Genomic DNA, 19328 nt, shown 5'->3' with positions numbered 1-19328 from the left:
AAATTATAAATACATAAACGAGTAAATATAGTTTTATATTAGAAACCCAGTAAAAAATATAAAAAAGGAGAAATTGAAGTCGGCAGCAGTAATTTGGTTGGTCCACAAATTTTGGGTCGGTGACCGAACCCACTAGAACCTCACCTATCCAAAAGCTTGACTACCTGAAGACCACAGTGGTCCAGCAATCCATCCCATTCATCTTTCAAATCATAATCTCCTTTCCCCAAATCTACGGTGTATATCCTTCAAATCACTCAAACACAAACACAAACACAAACACACATATTCCTTCTACTTTATTTTTCCCACAACAGTCCACTTTTTTTCTTATTCGTTTCATACAAAGCCCAACAAGGCAACAACTCACACTACACACACTCTCACTTTATCTTTCTTTCCCAAAACATCTCTGTTGTGTCGTGAGTGAGTGTTCGATCGAAGCCACATACAAATTTAGAAACACGTAACACAAGATCAAAGATGGGTGGATCTGGATCTGGTGCCGGTAGTTTTCTTATGGTTCTTCTCAGAAATTTTGATGTACTTGCTGGGTATGTCTTTTTTTCTTACAACCCTAATGTGCCTTACTTACTTTCCTCTTTTTTTCAATTAAGACCAATGTGCTTCTTTTTAACTTGTGTTTCTATTTCAGACCTGTGATTAGTCTTGTTTATCCTCTGTAAGTACAATCTCAATTCCCCTTTTATTAATAATATTTGTAAATTAGTGATTTTTACTTCATTGTCCTGTGTGAAGGGTTAAGGTATTGTTTGAGAATGGATTGATTTGTGTGCTGCAGATATGCTTCAGTTAGGGCAATTGAGAGCAAGTCTCCTGTGGATGATCAACAGTGGCTAACCTATTGGGTTCTGTATTCATTGATCACTCTTTTCGAACTTACTTTTGCCAAAATTCTTGAATGGTATACCTAACCTACCCTTTTTATGTTTTTTACTTGTGAATTTGATGATACATTTAAGAGTTTAAATTTTAGGCTTTGTTGGTTGTATCATATTCTGGATGTTATTGAGATATCTTAAGAAAAAGTGGTTAAGGAATCATCTGTGTGTGTAAGCTGGCTTTGGTTACCTTCCAATCTGTAGGGTTATTCTAGTTTGTGATCATGTCCAAATATTTTTATCAATCACTATTTATGTTCTACGTTCAGTAACTTTTCACAAGCAGGTCTTTGTATATGTGCATTGGCCCTTTGGCTGTGCTAATTAGTATTAGTATTTTAGTGACACTAATGAACCTGAATGCATGTTTCGTTTAGGTTTTCTTTCTATTTGTGAATCTGAGCTACAAGATCAATGCTTTGTCCTTTCCAATGTGGTTACTAATATTGTAGAATAGTCGTATAAGGTTCGATACAAAATATACTTTCTAATTTAACTGGATGTAATGTAATGCCTTATCTGCATTGCATCAAGCTCTATATGAGTTCTTTTTTATGAGTATATTTAAAAGGGCTGGGAAAGCATTAAACTTTCGGTTGAATTTTCACAATATATATTGCAGGATTCCTATATGGCCATATGCAAAGCTGATTCTAACCTGCTGGTTGGTCCTTCCTTATTTTACTGGTGCTGCTTACGTTTATGAGCATTATGTAAGACCCTTCTTGGCCAATCCTCAGACCATTAACATCTGGTATGTTCCAAGGAAAAAGGACGTCTTCACGAAACAAGATGACATTATAACTGCTGCAGAGAAGTACATCAAAGAGAATGGAACAGAAGCATTTGAGAATCTGATCCATAGGGTATTTACATCTGCAACACTTGGTTATTATAGAATTATTATGTTTTGATTATGTTGTACTAACTGTGCCATTACTCTGCAGGCTGATAAATCTAAATGGGGCAGTAGTCACCATACAATGTATGATGAGACCTATTGAATGCAATCTTGCAGCTTCTGTCTCTTGTGGATAAGGGGGTTCGTGTACATGTTAGCATGTTACTGATTTAGTTTATGTTTTCCGAGGAGATATTTAAGTTTTTTGTCACCCTTTCCTTTTTGTCGTGTAACTATCATAGGATTAGTCATCTATGTTGTGTTTAATGGTTATGATTTATGACACATGATATATAGATAATGTTGGTACGACAGTGGAAACTTGTTGATTTTCTCGTGTTTTACTGTAACAAAGCCATCATTATTAAAGTATGGGTGTGTTTAAAATAATTCATTTGAAAGCGTTTATTCGAACACATGACATAAACTATAAAGTCATAAACACTCTTGTAAGTGTTTGAAAGAGTTTTAAAGAATACTTATCAGTAGTGTCTTTTGCAGCAACAAAAAAAAAAAACATACAATGGTGTTTGGAAGAGTTTCAAAAAATAGCTTAAAACATGTTCATAAGTTATTTATAGCTTTTACTTTTATTAGCTTGCAAGATAGTTCATAAAAATCGATTATCTAGTGTCTATCCATATTTTAGTTTTGTTAGTTTATACAGAAGTTCTTATGATAAATATACATTGAACAAATGTTTAAATTATTATACTATGTTAGGATTTGTCATCTTTAAATGAGTAAAGTGTAAAGTCAGCAAAATTAAGGATTGTTATTTCAACAAAGAGACAGCCCCCCTTTCGTTTCTTTGTTTAGCCAAAGTTTTCCTCCATAATCCATAACAAATGTCATGCACATAATGAAATTATCCAAGCCAAGTGTCACAAATAATCTTCCATTCTCAATGCAATACGCTCAACGGATAATGTTTGCTTTGCCAATTATAATGATTGCATAGCCAATCTCTAATGCCAGTGGTGGCAAAATCGAACCTGCAAACAGAATATGAATTTTCTTAAAATCCGAACCTGCAAACAGAATAGGAGTTTTCTTGAAAGATCTTCTACTCCACTCTCTAGCCTTGGACAGGAAGAAGAGAGGGTTGTACAAAGAAGGACGAATTGCAGTGGTTAAGACTCGTTTCGCCCATTCACTATTAACCCCCTTATTCTCACCGAGTGTTCATTACTTGCCTACCAGTACCTGCATATGTTGTACAAGAACGAAACAGGATGTGTCGGTACATGTTTTCTACTAGATCGAGATCAGGCTCTGGTGATTCTTCTTGTTGATGGCGTGGCTCAGATTCAGATATATGGGTCAGTAGTTGATGGAAGACCGAAAGTTCAAAACTAAACTGGTGGATAGGTTGACACATAGGTGAAGTCAATCCATGATGATGGTTGTGAGTGAGAGCATATGGTTTGTTAAAGAAAGTAGATGAGCTTAATTGTTGAAGAAGCAAAGTTGAGCGATGAGAGGAAAACGATGTGTTTGCTGTTGAATATGAATATAACTTACTAGAGGGCTACAGGCTGCCAGAAGATAGAAAAAAGAACAGAATAGGTCAGCATCACATTTTTAAAATATAGAAACTTGAAAGTTGTTTGTTTGGGCGGGGCTTGAAGTCATATAGTCCTTGCACCAAATTAACATTGTCAATCATTGTTCTCTGGTGGCGTCTAGAGTGGACTACTAATTATATATGGTCTACAGTGAACCACGATGAATATACCATCTAAAATAATAAAGGGCTCAGATTAGTAGCATGTATAATACTTCTAACCAAAAATTGTAGTTTTGTCCCGGCCATACTTTCCCGAACAATATATTTGCTTCTCCTTCACATGGATTTCCAATATAATTCTAAATCATCAGCGAGCTTTCAAGGACATTTTGAAATCATCCACTATCGAAGTCCAATTTAGCTTCCACGAAGTTATGATTTCCGTTTTGTCTAGTTTCATTTCACCAACATTTTTCACATCAAATCAAATGTTCAGATTGTTACCTTCATCGTACAAATCAGAATTGCATAGTAAAAACATGCATGGAGAAATCAAACTGTCTTCCCCCAACTAAATCCTTTATGTGAGTGCCTTAAATTTGCTCCCACCTCTCTATCCTGGACTGTTTGAGGGGTGCCGAAACTAGAAGAAGTAAGGATTGAGAGAGTCTTCAAATGTGAAGAGCAGCACTGAAACCGAAAGGGATGCAAGGCAGGTTGGAGGAGTTGCAGAGACAGAAAGAAACAGAGATGCAACTTAAGCTTTACCTCCGATGCCATCCTAATTAAGTGTAAAGGCACGAAGGAATTGAAAATTTGATGCCCATAAGAGAATGAAAGTTATGAATTGTGATCAATGGATTCAGTATCAGTAACAGCTAAATATATACACGTATTTTCTCTTTGAATGGTTACAATTGAATAGCCATCAGATAAGTGTCAACCTTGACAATCTAGGCTGTATCCTCAACCTTTTCCATTTAAACCTAACGTCATACCATGCAAGTCATCATCATCGAAGAAACATTGAAAAAATCTCAACTACGTAGGAAAATTCTGCTGTACATTGGCATTACTATTAATTGTCAACATATTATTAATAGACTTAGACTACGAGTGTGGTCATTCATCACACAGTTAACAGCTAGCACGACAATAAATGGTTAAGAAGTTCGATCAGAGGTATGATTCTTCATAGACGACAAGAAGCAACTGACAGTCCAAATCAAATGAAACAACATATGTAGAAACAGAGATGTGGCAGGGGCTTGCTAGATGAACTGAATAATTCGCAGAGAATCGATATTGGACACATAAAGCACCTGAGTGGTTTTGAATGACAATTATCTGAGATCATACATTAAGAAAGCTTAAGCTTGGCGGCTAATTTCAAACTACAGACAAACAAATCAGTAAATATATTGTGGCTAGGAAACTTCCATTCCTTGAGCAATCTTCGTTAGAGAAGTTATTTATATAATGATGAAAAGACGAATAGATGAAATCTACAATTGTAAAGACCAGTCATTTATCATGTGATTATCCATCTAGGCTACAAGTAAACAAACACAATATATGACAATTTTCATTACATGGTATTCTATGCCCATAGGAGAGTGCAGATCACCACCCGACTTGCAAGACAGAATTGAATTTGCTTAAAAAGAGGCTAGCAAATGTCTTGGCATACCAGCAAGGAGCTAGTTTTGGGAATCAACTTCAATTTCTGCTTCAGCTTCAACAGCATTCATAGTTTGACTTGGGTAGTCTTGAGCTTCTTCAACATTCATTGCTTGATTAAGATAATCTTGAGCTTCATCCAGTGCTGATTCCTTTGCATCAGTGGCATACAAAATCTTCTTAATTGCTACAGTAACCTGCATAGAGAGCATGTAACAATTGATTACATTTATTTTTTTATTCTTAGAAAGAAAGTTCAGCTTGACTTTTACACTGATGGGCAAATACTTTATGACTGACCATGTTCTGAAGGTATTTTGGGCTACCAACCCAGGTTTAAGAATGAATTTATTTGTAAATATTACAGTAAGCAGTTTCAAACACTAATACATTTTAATACCGCTTGAGAAATGTAGCCAGAGTTACGATCCTTGTGATGGTTAAAGAAGCAGAATAAACAAGTTGGCCCAGATAACAAAAGTCCCCAAAGCCTTTTCCCCCCTAATTGCAACTATATAGATCCAATGACATTATTATCACTTGTCAAAAAAAAAATCTTCAAACAGACTAAAAATTAGATCTGGATAATGTGTACTGGTTTCAGTGAGTTTTTCTAACTTCTAAGTCTTCCTCTATGTTCAATTATTCTGCTATCCTCCAACTAATCAAAATAAACGCTACTGCAAAATCGCTCACCCTAAAATTTATAATTCAGTCTACCAAAAAAAATTATAGTTCAAGTTTTAGGTTAACCATTCACCATCCCATCCACTTAACAAGATCCATGTCAATGCCAGAACCATCAACTTTTTGAGCAAAAACTCTGGCGGTGACTATAGTCCCGTCCCATCCCCAGTCAACCATAAAGTAATTATGAAATTCAGATAAAAGAAAATTTGTTATTGGCTAAATGATCAACCACAACAACCAAGACTTATCCCACTAAGTGGGGTCGGCTCAACACTATTGGCTAAATGATCAGAATCAGAGATTACATCACATGGAACAACAGTCAAATTAGGCATGACGACAAGCATACTAAAACATATGATTTCAACTTCAATGCACGCCTTTATTAGATTTCTTACAGGGATATCCTCCACTTCTGGAGTCTGACATATGATTTCTACATCCCGTAGTTTTGCGAAGTAAAAGTCTCTCTCTTTCTCAAGGCGGTCCACTGTAAATTTGAGATCAGTAATCTGTGAAACAGGAAATGAAAGAGTAAAGAAGGGAATAACGGACAAACAATGAGGTAAAAATTTCCCGAGAAATATATCAATTGGTACACTTTTAGTGGCAATACTCATAAAAGAACAAGCAATTTTTCAGGTGACTAAGAATGTGAGAGCAGACATATTGTATACCACAGGGGAGCATCAGGGAAATCAATAAAGTTTAAATACATGAAGAAAATGACCTGGTATAAAATTATATACAAATAACTGGAAACAGACTTTGCACCGTTTGGTAACACTTCATGGACTTCTTAGGTTATGTATGCAGTTCCAAAAATTGTTATTAGCATATGGAACCTAACGCATATACCTCTTTGGACAAAGTCTGAATCTCTGCTGAAGAATTATCCCCACCTGCCCCTCCACTTGACCTGAATGGCTTGGCCACTATACTCAAAGAAAACAACCAAAAAGGGAAGGAAATAAAGAAAAGAGATGAGAAAAGGAAAGGATTCATGTTGTAAAACCATTAGGCAAAATGTTGAACATCTTGGAATCGAAACCACCAGGAACTAGAAGCTAACCAGAGGTTCTATTAGGACCCAGTGTGTTGCCTGAGCCAGAATTATTCATAATATTGGTTTGCAGTGATTTTGATTTTTTCAGGGAACTTCGGTCCTTGCCGACCTTAACTCTTCGCTCAACAGGATTATAGTTCCTACAAAATAAAATAAAAAAAGTAAAAATAAAATGAAAATATTTTGACAATATTAACTACACAGTACACTGAGAAATATGAATGCATGTCATAATATTGCATTTCTAATTATTTTAAAAGATGTGTGAGTGTACACGTATTAAAGAACTGATACTACAATTACATATTCATACAAGATATGTAGATACGTTAATATTTGGAGCTTTTCAATGATGACAAAGATACTCAGAGCAAGTAGCATACTCATTCATAATGCCGCCATTAATAGAATCGCAGTAACGTTTCAGCCATTGGAGGAACTCCAAGTTGTCCAAAGGTCTGCCTTTAACAAGCCTGCTAACTTCAATATGCTGTCAAATGATAGTCATGTTAAGCCAAGAGCCACTATATAAAAGCTCACATTTCAGCATAAAACTTATCCAACCAATAAAAATGGGACTGAGCATAAAAATCATATTACACATAAAAAATTTCCTTCTCTAAATTCCTATTGTAGCCTTAGCCGACCTGCCTAAAGAGATAATTCCCCAATATTAGAGTATGTCAGTGATGCAGGGTTGATGATAAATATTGGGGCTGCAAGAATGGGTTGTGAAACAAGGAAGCATCAATAAAAAACAGTTGATCGGAATTATAATGAAATGCCGTCAAATTATCCATCAATAGAATTTCTAGGCCTTGAGAAACACATTATTCACAATGGAAGCATGGCTGGCCCATAATTCACATGTCCTCAAATCAGAGCAATCAGATACCAAGTTGAAAAAAGAGGAAGCATAGTTGTATTTTATAGGCAAGCAGAATTTGTCCTAACTAATGAGATGAGATACAAGAAAATAAAATCAAAATAAAAACTGTACACAATCAGTCCCCTGATTACAGTTATATCACAATACAGAAGAAATACAAGCATTTGATATGCTATTAAGAGCCTGTTTCGATTGGCTTATTTGAACTTATCTTTTGGCATAAGCACTTGGGACCCTTTTGAGAGAACTTATGAAAACAGGTTATGACATATTCATAAGATGTTTTTTAGCTTATTTCCATAAGCTTTCCATGATAGATAGTTAATGAAAACAGCTTATGACATATTTATAAAATGTTTTTTAGCTTATTTCCATAAGTTCAACGTATCGTAAATCGTGATCATGAGAAGATACGGATACCTTATCAATTTTCAGCTTGTTGAACACATCCTGCAGAACTTTGTAATTCTGGATCTTATCATACTCAGTCTTCGCATCAAAATTAACCTATAATAAAACCCACATTACAAAATTAAAAAAATAAAAATAAAAAAAATCACAAAATAGCACAAAAGAAAATTAAAGCATAACAATGTAACAACCACCTTGTGCATTGGAACAACTCCTTGATGAGTCACATCCATCATTTGGCATTGTACAGCACCAGATGCAGCCTAACCAATATCATAAACAAGATCAGCATTAAATACAATATTATACATAAAGTACATTAGAAGCTGCTATGAATTTATTAGCAAAAACATGCAAAAAGGATTAGGGTTAGGATTTGGTTACATCTTCAATGCGTGAGAGATTGAGCTGAAGTAGGTTGTTGATCCAATTCAGAATCTCGTTCCTGCCGACAAAGTATGCACTATCCATTATACCTATATTCGTCGCCATTTTCGCAGAAAGAAAGAGAAAATTGAGATTGAAGAGAATAAGAAGAAGAAGAAGAAAATGAGAGTGTTTTGAAGAAATCGAATGTGTGAAGTATGGTGCTGCGGTGTTCTGAATTTGTAGTTACTCTCACTCTTCAACTCTATAACGCGTAACGTTCTTGGTAAATGGTGCGAAGCCAATTTTTTAATAACTAGTTCAATTTAAAATTCTAACTACTTTTTTGTCAAAAATAATTTTTCCATGTAGATTATATATTTTGTTTTAACAAATTCCATGTAGAGTATATATCATTGGCTTTAAAAATGAATGCTTCAAATATATGATAGAATAGATGATAAACTTTACTACGAGTTTTAAGGTAGTTCTCTACATGTTTTCGGATTTAAATTCTAAACTTTGATTAAACTAAAAAAAGACCAATCATTTCATTTGGAACGTTCTACTCTTGGTCTATTACACTCTGTTTGGTTGAAGAGAAATAGGGAAGAGAGAAAGAGATAAGAGAGAAAGAGAGAAGAGATGATACTTTTCTCTTGTTTGGAATGCAAAGAAATAGGGAAGAGAGATTTAAAAACTGTAGGGCCCACCACTTTAATCTTCTCTCCAAAGTAGGGAAGAAAGGGGTGAGAAAAGTTTCTAGTCTTTGTTATTCCTACTTTGCCCTTGCCTTCAAATGTTACAAAGTTCTCATGGCATTCAACACCAATCCAATGGTACTGCCGGTGGAGGCTGCAGGCATGAACTGCTAATGGAGCAACGTTGAAGCAACACAAGAGAAAAGTAGTAGTAAAAACAATTTGTAGTAAAAATACAAGTAAATATAATATTTATTTCTGTTTAAAAAAATTATTTTAATTTCTTAATTAAGTTAAATTAAAATAAACTACATTAACTTCATTACAAAATTAAATTGAAATATATATGATAAAATTTTCAATTTTTTTTTTCTTAGTATAAGATATTTTGGTCTTTTTAAAAATTAAACACACTTCTTTCTTCTATATTTCTCTTCTTTTTCTCTTGTACCAAACAACCCATCAAATCTACTATATTTCTCATCTCTTTCTCTCTTCCCATACTCCCTCTCACTTATTTCTCTCTTCACAACTTCTCTTCTAAACCAAACACATCCTTAATGTTAATTATCTGTTTAACTACTGCTTCAAACCCGTGTCTTTTTTATATTGCTAACCTCATGTTAATATTTGGTGCCATTTGGCAATTTTAAAGATAATAATATTATAATCTAAAGTTGATGGATGTCTTATTGTCAATTAGGTCAACTTTTGCCGGTTTCTTTCCATTTTGGAAAAAAATATATTATTTGTGTGGTCCGTCTCTATCTTTTTTTTATTCTTTTCCACCTACTTTTGCTTTTTTTATTTGAGGATTCCACCTACTTCTGTTCTAAGTTAATTAATGCTTTTTTTTAGTTTGTGTACTTTCTCTCTTCTAGTATTTCCGCAACTTTTCTACGGCACCAAAAGTTTTTTGTGTAATAATTTTTTTTGGGTTAAATATATTTTTAATCTTATAAATATGTCAACTTTTTATTTTAGTTCCTTTAAAATTTTTCTTCAACTTTTAATCCCTATAAAATTTTCCTTCAATATTATCAATTTCCTTTTTAAATTTCAAAACTGTCCTTATGCTTTGCGCTTTTGAGAGGAAAAAATTTATGTGTACTTTCTTGTGCTGTTTTTTATTTTCTTTCCCTATCTTGCCCGATATAATTTGCATTTTGATGTTTTATATTCATTAACGTAACTTTTTCTTTTGGTTACTTGATTCCTTTGCTTTACTCATGTTTACTTTTTCTTACTTGCCTGTTAAATTTTGTTTGTATTCAATTTTAATTTGTTGTGTTTTTATATTCTAGTTTATGTAGATTTAATTATTATTTTATTTGGAGGGGAGGCAATAGCCTTACTCGAGATCCTTTACTTTGCTAATGCAAACAGATGAAATTGGGTTGTGTTCGAGTCCGACTCATTTACTCTAGTGCAAACTCTATCGTTTTCGGGCCACGGTGATTTAGAATTCTATGTTATTGTTTCTATTATTATTTATCAGTTATCTTTACATTCCAACTTCGAGGTGAAGTTTGTTAGCAGACAAGCGAACATGGTTGCTCATAGTTTAGCTATGACGGCATGTTCTTGGGTTAGTCACCGTATTTTTTTTTTTTATCCTTCTTGTATTGAATATTGATTGATTAATGATAATAGTTAACTTTGTTTCGGTAAAAAAAAAAATATATTCCTTTTACATTTTTTTGTACATTCGATGTATTATTTGTTTTTTGACACTTTTTTTAAGAAACTAATATGAAATTATCATAAATAGTTATAATCTCAGCCTAAGATATGCATAGAATTGTAACAAAAAAAAAAAAGTCAAATAAATGTACTACAAAGTCAAGTCAACTACTGAAAAGAGTTGAAGTGAACATCCCAAGATAAATTAAGGAATTTACCCACCAAATTTACAAATCAAGTGATAAATTCCAAAACTTACATTTTAGCCACCCAAAGACTAAAACTTTCATTGCATAAAACACTTGTTGAATCAAAAGCTCCTTATTTTGAAAAACACTAATTTATCTCCTTCCAAATATATTTCAAACACAAGCACGCTATAAGATAAAGAATTGATCCTATTTTTTTAAGAACACAAAACCATACCATCAAACTGAGTGCAATATCAGAAATAGAATTAGAGAGAACACTATTAATATCAAGCCAATTTAAAACTAGAACCCAAATTTTACCAACCAAACAAATGTTAAGCAAATTCATCTCATCCACAACCTCCGAAATAGAGACGATGACTATCATGTAAAATTTCACAACGAACACAATTATCCTTGATTAGGATTCTATTGTGAAAAAGACATCAAACAAATACGGACGTCTTTAGCAAAGATACTTTATTTTATATAATATACGTAAGTGAAGATAACACTTTCAACTCCACATGAATTAACAAATAATAAGCATCTTTAAATGAATATCAGTTACCATTACCAAGATCAAAGAAACTAAAAACCCAAAGAAACCTTGTATTTTACGGACCAAGCACAAAATCAAACCAACAAAATACATTTCATTTGCAGTTCAAAAAATATGTATTTCATTTAATTTTTTGTTGAAAGAAAACGGTTGACCGTAGGAAAATGCTTACATCAGCAATCTAGTATCATTTTTCTTTAAAGGAATATATCACTTTTTTTTTTACGTTGGCAATGACAATTGACAATACATCATAGGAAGTTTAGACTTTTGACTTTAGACATGTTTAGGGGACAAGGACAATGCTAGCAGTCTTTGCTTAAGAGTCGAAACTAGTTTAAGTTTCCCTCAACAGCAAAAAAGGAACTGGGGTTACAAAAAAGCAACCATCAGTTGTTTCATTTTCATCGTTAAAAACGTTGTTTATTAAATTGGTCGAAAATTAGGAGTCTATTATTTGACAAAAACATTTTCTATTTTTAATTTTTTAAAAATTTGTGTTAGGTTTACTTCATAACATTAGAAAAATAACTTCTAAATTGAGTCAGTGTGTTGGAGACAAAGTGCAAGCTAAGTATAATGAAAATAGTTTTTTTTGACAGTTTCATTTTTTCCGAAAGTGCAAGACAATTCATTATTCCAACATTATATTTTATCATTGTTAACAAATAAAAGCAACATAAATTTTACAAATAGTTAAATAAGTTTTTTCAAAGCAAATTGGAGAAGGTTGCATTATGGTAGCGCGTCGACATCTCAATTATGTTGGCAACTCAATGCACCATAGTCTTGGTATGCAGAGAGAAGTAATTTGAAGAAATTGAATTTATTGATTTCATTGATCAATATTTGATAACATGGACAATACAGTAGCACAACTTATATACAATGGAAAAAAAGCTAGCTAGCCAAAACAATTACGGAACTGACTATTTTAATTCTAATTAAATTAATGAAAGACTAAGAGACTAACTAAGTTAAATACAAGAACGACTATAATTACGAGTGATAAATGGTAATACTGCCCCTCAAGTTGGACTATACAGATTGCAAAGTCCCAACTTAGAAATGAAGCTTTGAAACGAGGTGGCATGAAGGGGTTTAGTAAATACATCAGCAAGTTGAGGTGATGATGGAACTGATAAGAGGTGAATGGTGCCCTTTTGAATCTTTTCTCTAATTACATGGTAATCAATCTCAATATGCTTTATACACTCATGAAAGGTAGGATTATGAGCAAGATAAATCGCTGATGCATTGTCACAATAAACTGAAGAAGGAGATCTGATAGGAATGTATAGGTCAACAAGGAGGTAATGAAGCCATTGAATCTCACAGGATAAACTAGCCAAATAATTTGAAGAAATTGAATTTATTGATTTCATTGATCAATATTTGATAATATGGACAATACAGTAGCACAACTTATATACAGTTACCCCACAACTTCATCAAAACAACTTTGATCTCACACACGATAGAAGTAAGGTCTGGAATGAATTTGTAAAGAGCAACTCATCATAACTATTACCCCACAACTTCACAAAGGAGTAGGTCTATTGTAGCAAACCCAATATATATATTATATAGTCAAAGTTTATGATCGTATCTTGCTAAACAACTTCAGAAATAAAGTTATTCTAATTTTTTTTTTAAAGAAAACTTCAGAAATAAAGTTATTCTATTATTATGTCCCTTTTTGTTTTTTAAATTTTCTTAAGCTAGCTTCAACATTAATAATAAAATTAGGATTTTTTTTAAGAATCTTTTCATTTTTTATAAAAAATTGAGTTGGTGAATCATTTAATTGTGTGAAGAGCTTGTCACCATCCCCACATACAAATAGGCAGAATGCATTTATTATTATGTCGATAAGACATAGTTCAACTTACAATATTGAGACTATTAGGTTAGATGTTTTTTGTGGTCGAATCCCTAATTTTTATTTTATGTGTGAGTTTTTAGGTGGTGTTTGTCACTTTATTTTGAATAACTTTAACCAAATATATTTTTCCTCTTTATATTTTGGTAGTATTCATCCAAATTTTCTCCAAGATTTACTTTGCCATGACATCGCTCATCGACCAAGCATGTGTAACTTTTATTTGAATTCAAAATAAGAAATGTTGGAAATGAGATCCTGCATGTGAGAGTGAATGAAATCCTTAATTAGGTTTCAAAACCTTTTGGCATTATTTAGTTTTTCTTTATAATAGTATTTTCGCTTAATTGCATTTTTGGTCCCCTATCTTTTCAAAAGTTGCAATTTTGTCCCCCTAACTAATTAAAATATAAAACAACCCCTATATATTGGATCTTTGGCCCCCAAGGTCAATTTTGACTCGGTCAACGCACACGTGTATTTTTTTATTATTTAAAAAATAAATTTTTTATTTTTAAAATTTAAAAAAAATATTTTTTATTTTTTAAAAAATATTTATTTATTTTAAATTGCACATCAACGAAGACCAAGTCAAAATTGGCCTTGGGGGCCAAAACTACCAAAGATCCAATACATAAGGGACTGTTTTGTATTTTAATTAGTTATGGAGCTAAAATCGCAACTTTTAAAAAGATAGAGGACCAAAAGTGCAATTAAACCTAATATTTTTAGTTTCAAATTTTAAACAACTATCTGTGGTGGGGTATTCTTTTTTGTTAGCAAAAAGTTACTTGTAGGTTACCAAAAATCAATCTCAGCCATTCAAATTAAAAATCAATATATCCATGGCTATAAAGACAACTTTTTCATGGTAGAAAACAACTTCCCTTTCCCATGCTAAAACTTCACCATTGGGCGGAGGTATTACTGAGATTTAGACATTGCTTTAAATAGGACTATTTCTGGAAAAGTAATGATCAATGTTTGTGAAATTTTATAAATAGTCTTATATCAAGGGACAAAAGGTTTTTAGTAAACTATTTCTATAAGAAAGGACAAAGGGAGTAATCACTTCTCTCTAAACCTTAAGACTATCGTTTTTCACCGAGATAGACATACAATAATCATGATTAAGACATAAAAGAGTACAAAGAAAGTGCTACAAATCCCCTTAATGGTGGTATAAAACTTGAATGTATGCACGATGATTCTTAGAAAATTGATGAACATTATTCAATGAAAAGGAGTAAGAAAAATATGTTAATATAAATTATGGGTTGATTTAAAATAGAGTATTAAAATTAAATACAGCGAAAATCAGGCTGTTACACAAAATATCAATCTATATTATTATAAAAAAGAAATACAATATCAATCTACGTTGATTGATGTAATATGTTTTTATTTTTAGGGAATTGATGTAATATGTTATGAGATAAAAAATATCTTAATTTCTAATAACAACCATAAATTTAAAACAACTTTCTATGAATATAGAATATTTTATAAAACTATAAGCATTGTGAAGCCGTATAATTTTTTTTAAAAAGTTAATTTATATGTCTTTTGCCTATTTATTTGTTAAACTTTTTTTTTTTTTTGGGTAAACATGATATTGGTTCACAAATTCTTGGTAGAGATGACTAATCTCCGTCAAGAATCAATGGGGCACAAAAGGTGGATTCTTCGCTTTCAATCGATTTTTTTGTCTCATATGCATGAGCCACGAATCATGACCACATGTTTAAAGGGACCTAAAACTCTTACCACTTGGACTAATTCATTATTGATTTTGGTACACTTTTTATTCTTGCATTAGACATTCATCTCACCATTTATATTTATTTTTAAGATATTATTATAGTTGTAAATTTAAATAAATTCAATTTAATATACTTACACGTGTATTCGTACATTAATATCAAACCCGGGCAACACCGGGGCTTTAAACTAGTAAGTAATAAATTAGAGTTCCAACATATTTGACTTGAAAAAGGGGATGTTAATAAAAAAAACAGTAACCATTTGAAAAATACCAATAGTTTCGAAAGTGGGCTTTTATTAAAATGAAAAGCCCAGCCGAGATTAGGATTTTGAATGATTTAAAAGCATAAAGCTCACCATTTCATCATTTTCACAAAAACCTACACCGGCGGCAGCAGCAAGCAGCGGCGACAAATCGGAGAACAAACATGGTTCACGTTGCGTTTTACCGAAACTATGGCAAAACTTTCAAGAAGCCCCGTCGTCCATACGAGAAGGAGCGTTTGGATGCTGAGTTGAAGCTCGTCGGAGAGTATGGTCTTCGCTGTAAGAGAGAGCTGTGGAGGGTTCAATACGCTCTTAGCCGTATCCGTAACAATGCTAGAACACTTTTGACACTGGATGAAAAGAACCCTCGTCGGATCTTCGAGGGTGAAGCTCTTTTGAGGAGGATGTTTAAGCATGGCTTGCTTGATGAAACTCAGAACAAGCTCGATTATGTCTTGGCTCTCACTGTTGAGAATTTTCTCGAGTGTCGTCTTCAGACTCTTTGTGTTTAAATCTGGCATGGCTAAGGGGTGTATTGGATTGAGATTTTAAAAGACTGTTTTGATAAAAAAAATCTTAAAGATTTTAAAAGACTTTGTTTGTATTGATTTTATGGAATTTTAAAAGACTTTTTTTGAAAGACTTTCTACAATCAAGATTCTTTAAAAATCTCAAAAAACAAAGGTACAGTTATAAATCAAGCAACCGAAAAAAAAAACATTGAATCAATGAGTGTAATATTTCTTCAAAAAGTTATGTTAGTTTATTGATTATAATAATTTGATTGAAAAATGCATGTTATAAGTAGAAAAATGCAAGTAGAAAAATTATTATAATATCAATGAACGTAAAAGTTATATTAAGAAAAGTGCAAGTTAGAGGCATGATGATTTCGACAATAAGTTTGTCAAACAAAATATATAACCTGCCATTGTTATAGTAGAACAGAAAAGAATTTGGAAGAAACGTAAAAAAAATAAAAATAAAAAAAATTTGGAAGAGTATTACAAAATCTCAAGGCTATGTGTGGGAGATAGAAAAATCTCAAGGCTAGGTGTGAGATTGTTAGTAGGTACATTTTACACTAAACAATCTCACAAAATCCTTTACTCACAACAATCCATTAAAATCCGTAGAGTTTTGAATACCCGTAGACAATTTTTAAGTTATGCAAAATCTCAATTGAATACCACTGAATTTCATTGCTCATTAAAAAATCTTGAAAATCCTAATTGAATACCACAAGAATATTTTATATTCCTTAAAAATCTTGATTGAATACCACAAGACTTTTATAAAACAAAAAAGTATTTTAAAATCTTTTAAAATCTCAATCCAATACACCCCCTAAGTCCATTCACCATGCTAGGGTTCTTATCTGACAGAGGCACATTGGTAATTTTATCGCATCTAAGTTAATTTATAATTTTGATTTCATGTTATCAGGAATCATTATATATATCAATATGTTGTCATGAATCACACTTTTCATTGTAGTTAATCATTCAATTGGAACTGGTCGATGTTTTTTTGGCTTCGGATCCATGTCCTTAATATAATCATACAAATGTTTTGTTAATTTGTTTAGGGTATAATCATTAGGACTTACCGTAACATTATATTTGTAAACACAGCTCATATGCTTTTGACAATCAGCTCAGATGCTTGTGTTAATTATGTATACAGTGAAACTATGTTTTTTTACTTGATTGTTTTGCTGGTACGTAAAGTAGGTAGAGATGGTGTTGAAAACTGACCCAAAAAGCATGATAGCATCTAAACCTAGTTCTAGTTCACCTGATGGAATTTCGTCAACAAAAATAGATAATTAATATTAGCATTAAGACTAACGAGCATCCATGTCAATGATATTGGATAGATTTTGCTTATTTTGATAGTGAATTTACTCAACAGTGTTGTTTGATGTGGATGATGTTTGGATTAGTTGATGTTGGTTTTGTTGTGTGATGTGTAACACCCCATTTTCCCAACGTAAAAATTTCATTTAATTAATCAGAGTAATTCATATAAACGGAATGTCACACTTCTTTTCTTAAAATCATCAACTGAGCAAAGGCTCCAGGGCATCAAGCCACCAACAATGAAATGCTAATCCATGGATTCGACCTCTTAAACATCTTTAATCGACAACCTCTTATATAATCCAATAATTTGGAACTTCATCATCTTAATCAACTTAGACCGACTCATGCAGCTTAGTTAAATAACAACAGCAACACAAGCAGTATACAAAAACAGCATGACATAATAATGTCAAATGCAAGTCAATAACATCTCAATTATTCACATATAATTCAAGTAATGCATATACAATTATATCACAATATAAACAACATAAAATCATCATAAATCAGCTTCACAGATCATCATTAATATTATATATAATATTCATAACTACCACAAGGTTCAACTCTCAACGACTCGTGCGACAAAGATCGCAAAATCCTAAACAAGCATTCTGTAACTGGGTCACTCGCGAGGCGAGAGCCTCTGCTCGCCATGGCGAGTTCTGGTCAGATTCCCAAAGTTTCATTCTAAAATCTTTCCAGGTTCAATCTCATTCTACATTCTTTCCTAATCATTATTAGATATGTTCAGGCACTCAAAAACATATAAGGATCAACTCAAAAGTCAAAATCACGGAATCTTGCAAGCTCTCTAGTCAAGCTCGCTAGGCGAGTTCATCTGTTCACTATGGCGAGCTGCAACGTGCAACTCGCAAGGCGGGTAAGGTTTGCTCGCGAGGCGAGCGATGAAGTTCATCACTCGCCGTGGCGAGGATCATAGCTCGGGAGGTGAGCGATGAATGTCGCTACGGGCAGAAGTGCAGTTTTTCACAAAAATCATAAATTCTCATGGTTTTAAGCCTAATCTTGATTCTAGAATTCATCATAATCAATATCTAAGGTCTAGGAACAATTTCTAGATCAATCTAACAAGCTTCCACCGTTTAATCATTAGTTCTTCAATTTTAACCTACTTTTCGATTTCTCTAAAACTCATCCTGTTAAACCTAACCATTGATTCACATACTTAATAGAATTGCAAAGTTAGTCTCCCCCTTACCTTAAGATTAACGATCGACAACCTTTCCTCTTGGTTCTTCTCTGACTTCTCATTTTCTCCCCTTTTCTCCCAAAAACAGTTTGTACGAAATCCTTATTTTCTAATTCTAACTCTCCCCTTTTATATAAATCCTTAACCTACTTATTTTTCTCTTATATCCAAATCTCCCCAAAATCTCAATATTCTATTCTAATATATATATATATATATATATATATATATATATAATATTTCTATATCGAATAATAAATATATCTCTATAACATATATATATTTCTACACTAAATAACATATATTTTTACAACAAATCATTTCTACAACAAATAACATATATTTCTACAACAAATCATATATATTTCTACAACAAATAACATATATATTTCACTAATAAATATCAACATATAACTTAACAAAATATCACTCATCTAATTTCCAAAACAGCCCCCACAACTTTAATCTTATTTTATTTTCAAATCCTATTCCATTAAATAATAAAATAAGCCACTTAATAAATCACATAATCATATAAATATATTCTAAACTTATTAAAACAATCAAATAAATCAAATAATTCAAAGAGGGCGTTACATGATGCTTTATGTGTTTGCGCAATTTTGTGTTGTCTTATTTAATGTTGTTGTGACAATGTATGTTCGAAGAAGATTGATTTTGTAGCAATGTTTCGAAGAAATAATACTGTCTTTTTGGAGCAATGTTTGGAAGGAATAACACTTTAATTTCTTATTATTTCATACATGTTTTGCATCTACTACCAA

At 32.5% G+C, this 19328-nt stretch overlaps 3 protein-coding genes across 4 annotated transcripts; 2 read left to right on the top strand and 1 right to left on the bottom strand.

Annotated features, from left to right (window-relative positions):
* The first annotated feature begins 307 nt into the window (after positions 1–307).
* Positions 308–2193, top strand: LOC11442797 (HVA22-like protein a). Of its 2 annotated transcripts, XM_003609003.3 has the most exons (5): positions 308–554; positions 656–682; positions 803–925; positions 1525–1768; positions 1850–2193. In XM_003609003.3, the coding sequence occupies exons 1-5, from the start codon at positions 484–486 to the stop codon at positions 1904–1906; spliced, it is 522 nt and encodes a 173-aa protein (XP_003609051.1). In that variant the 5' UTR covers positions 308–483; the 3' UTR covers positions 1907–2193. The 2 variants fall into 2 exon arrangements, with proteins under 2 accessions (XP_003609051.1, XP_013457896.1); XM_013602442.3 differs by lacking the exon at positions 656–682 and having other exon boundaries at positions 312–554.
* Positions 2194–4643: 2450 nt separating this feature from the next.
* Positions 4644–8748, bottom strand: LOC11446577 (microtubule-associated protein RP/EB family member 1A). The gene is made up of 8 exons (XM_003609001.4): positions 8434–8748; positions 8244–8312; positions 8059–8145; positions 7133–7239; positions 6756–6889; positions 6542–6618; positions 6082–6195; positions 4644–5190 (listed from the first exon to the last, which is right to left on the bottom strand). The coding sequence occupies exons 1-8, from the start codon at positions 8539–8541 to the stop codon at positions 5014–5016; spliced, it is 873 nt and encodes a 290-aa protein (XP_003609049.1). The 5' UTR covers positions 8542–8748; the 3' UTR covers positions 4644–5013.
* A 6839-nt stretch (positions 8749–15587) lies between these two features.
* LOC11446576 (40S ribosomal protein S9-2) lies at positions 15588–16079 on the top strand. The gene has a single exon (XM_003609000.4). It carries the CDS (start codon positions 15627–15629, stop codon positions 15975–15977), a length of 351 nt encoding a protein of 116 aa, XP_003609048.2. The 5' UTR covers positions 15588–15626; the 3' UTR covers positions 15978–16079.
* Positions 16080–19328: the final 3249 nt, after the last annotated feature.

Source organism: Medicago truncatula, chromosome 4, assembly GCF_003473485.1.
Source record: "Medicago truncatula cultivar Jemalong A17 chromosome 4, MtrunA17r5.0-ANR, whole genome shotgun sequence".
Taxonomy (NCBI): domain Eukaryota; kingdom Viridiplantae; phylum Streptophyta; class Magnoliopsida; order Fabales; family Fabaceae; genus Medicago; species Medicago truncatula.
This window is presented reverse-complemented; position numbering and strand designations above follow the sequence as displayed.

What these genes read in the sequence shown, in the direction of transcription:
- LOC11446576 (XM_003609000.4), top strand. Translation starts at nt 15,627, where the DNA reads ATGGTTCACGTTGCGTTTTACCGAAACTATGGCAAAACTTTCAAGAAG.
- LOC11446577 (XM_003609001.4), bottom strand. Translation starts at nt 8,541, where the DNA reads ATGGCGACGAATATAGGTATAATGGATAGTGCATACTTTGTCGGCAGG. An exon ending in ATCTCTCACGCATTGAAGAT is followed by an intron (nt 8,313 to 8,433) that starts GTAACCAAATCC and finishes GATATTGGTTAG; the next exon opens with GCTGCATCTGGTGCTGTACA. An exon ending in GAGTTGTTCCAATGCACAAG is followed by an intron (nt 8,146 to 8,243) that starts GTGGTTGTTACA and finishes GTTTTATTATAG; the next exon opens with GTTAATTTTGATGCGAAGAC.
- LOC11442797 (XM_003609003.3), top strand. Translation starts at nt 484, where the DNA reads ATGGGTGGATCTGGATCTGGTGCCGGTAGTTTTCTTATGGTTCTTCTC. An exon ending in AATTTTGATGTACTTGCTGG is followed by an intron (nt 555 to 655) that starts GTATGTCTTTTT and finishes TTTCTATTTCAG; the next exon opens with ACCTGTGATTAGTCTTGTTT. An exon ending in TTTGCCAAAATTCTTGAATG is followed by an intron (nt 926 to 1,524) that starts GTATACCTAACC and finishes TATATATTGCAG; the next exon opens with GATTCCTATATGGCCATATG.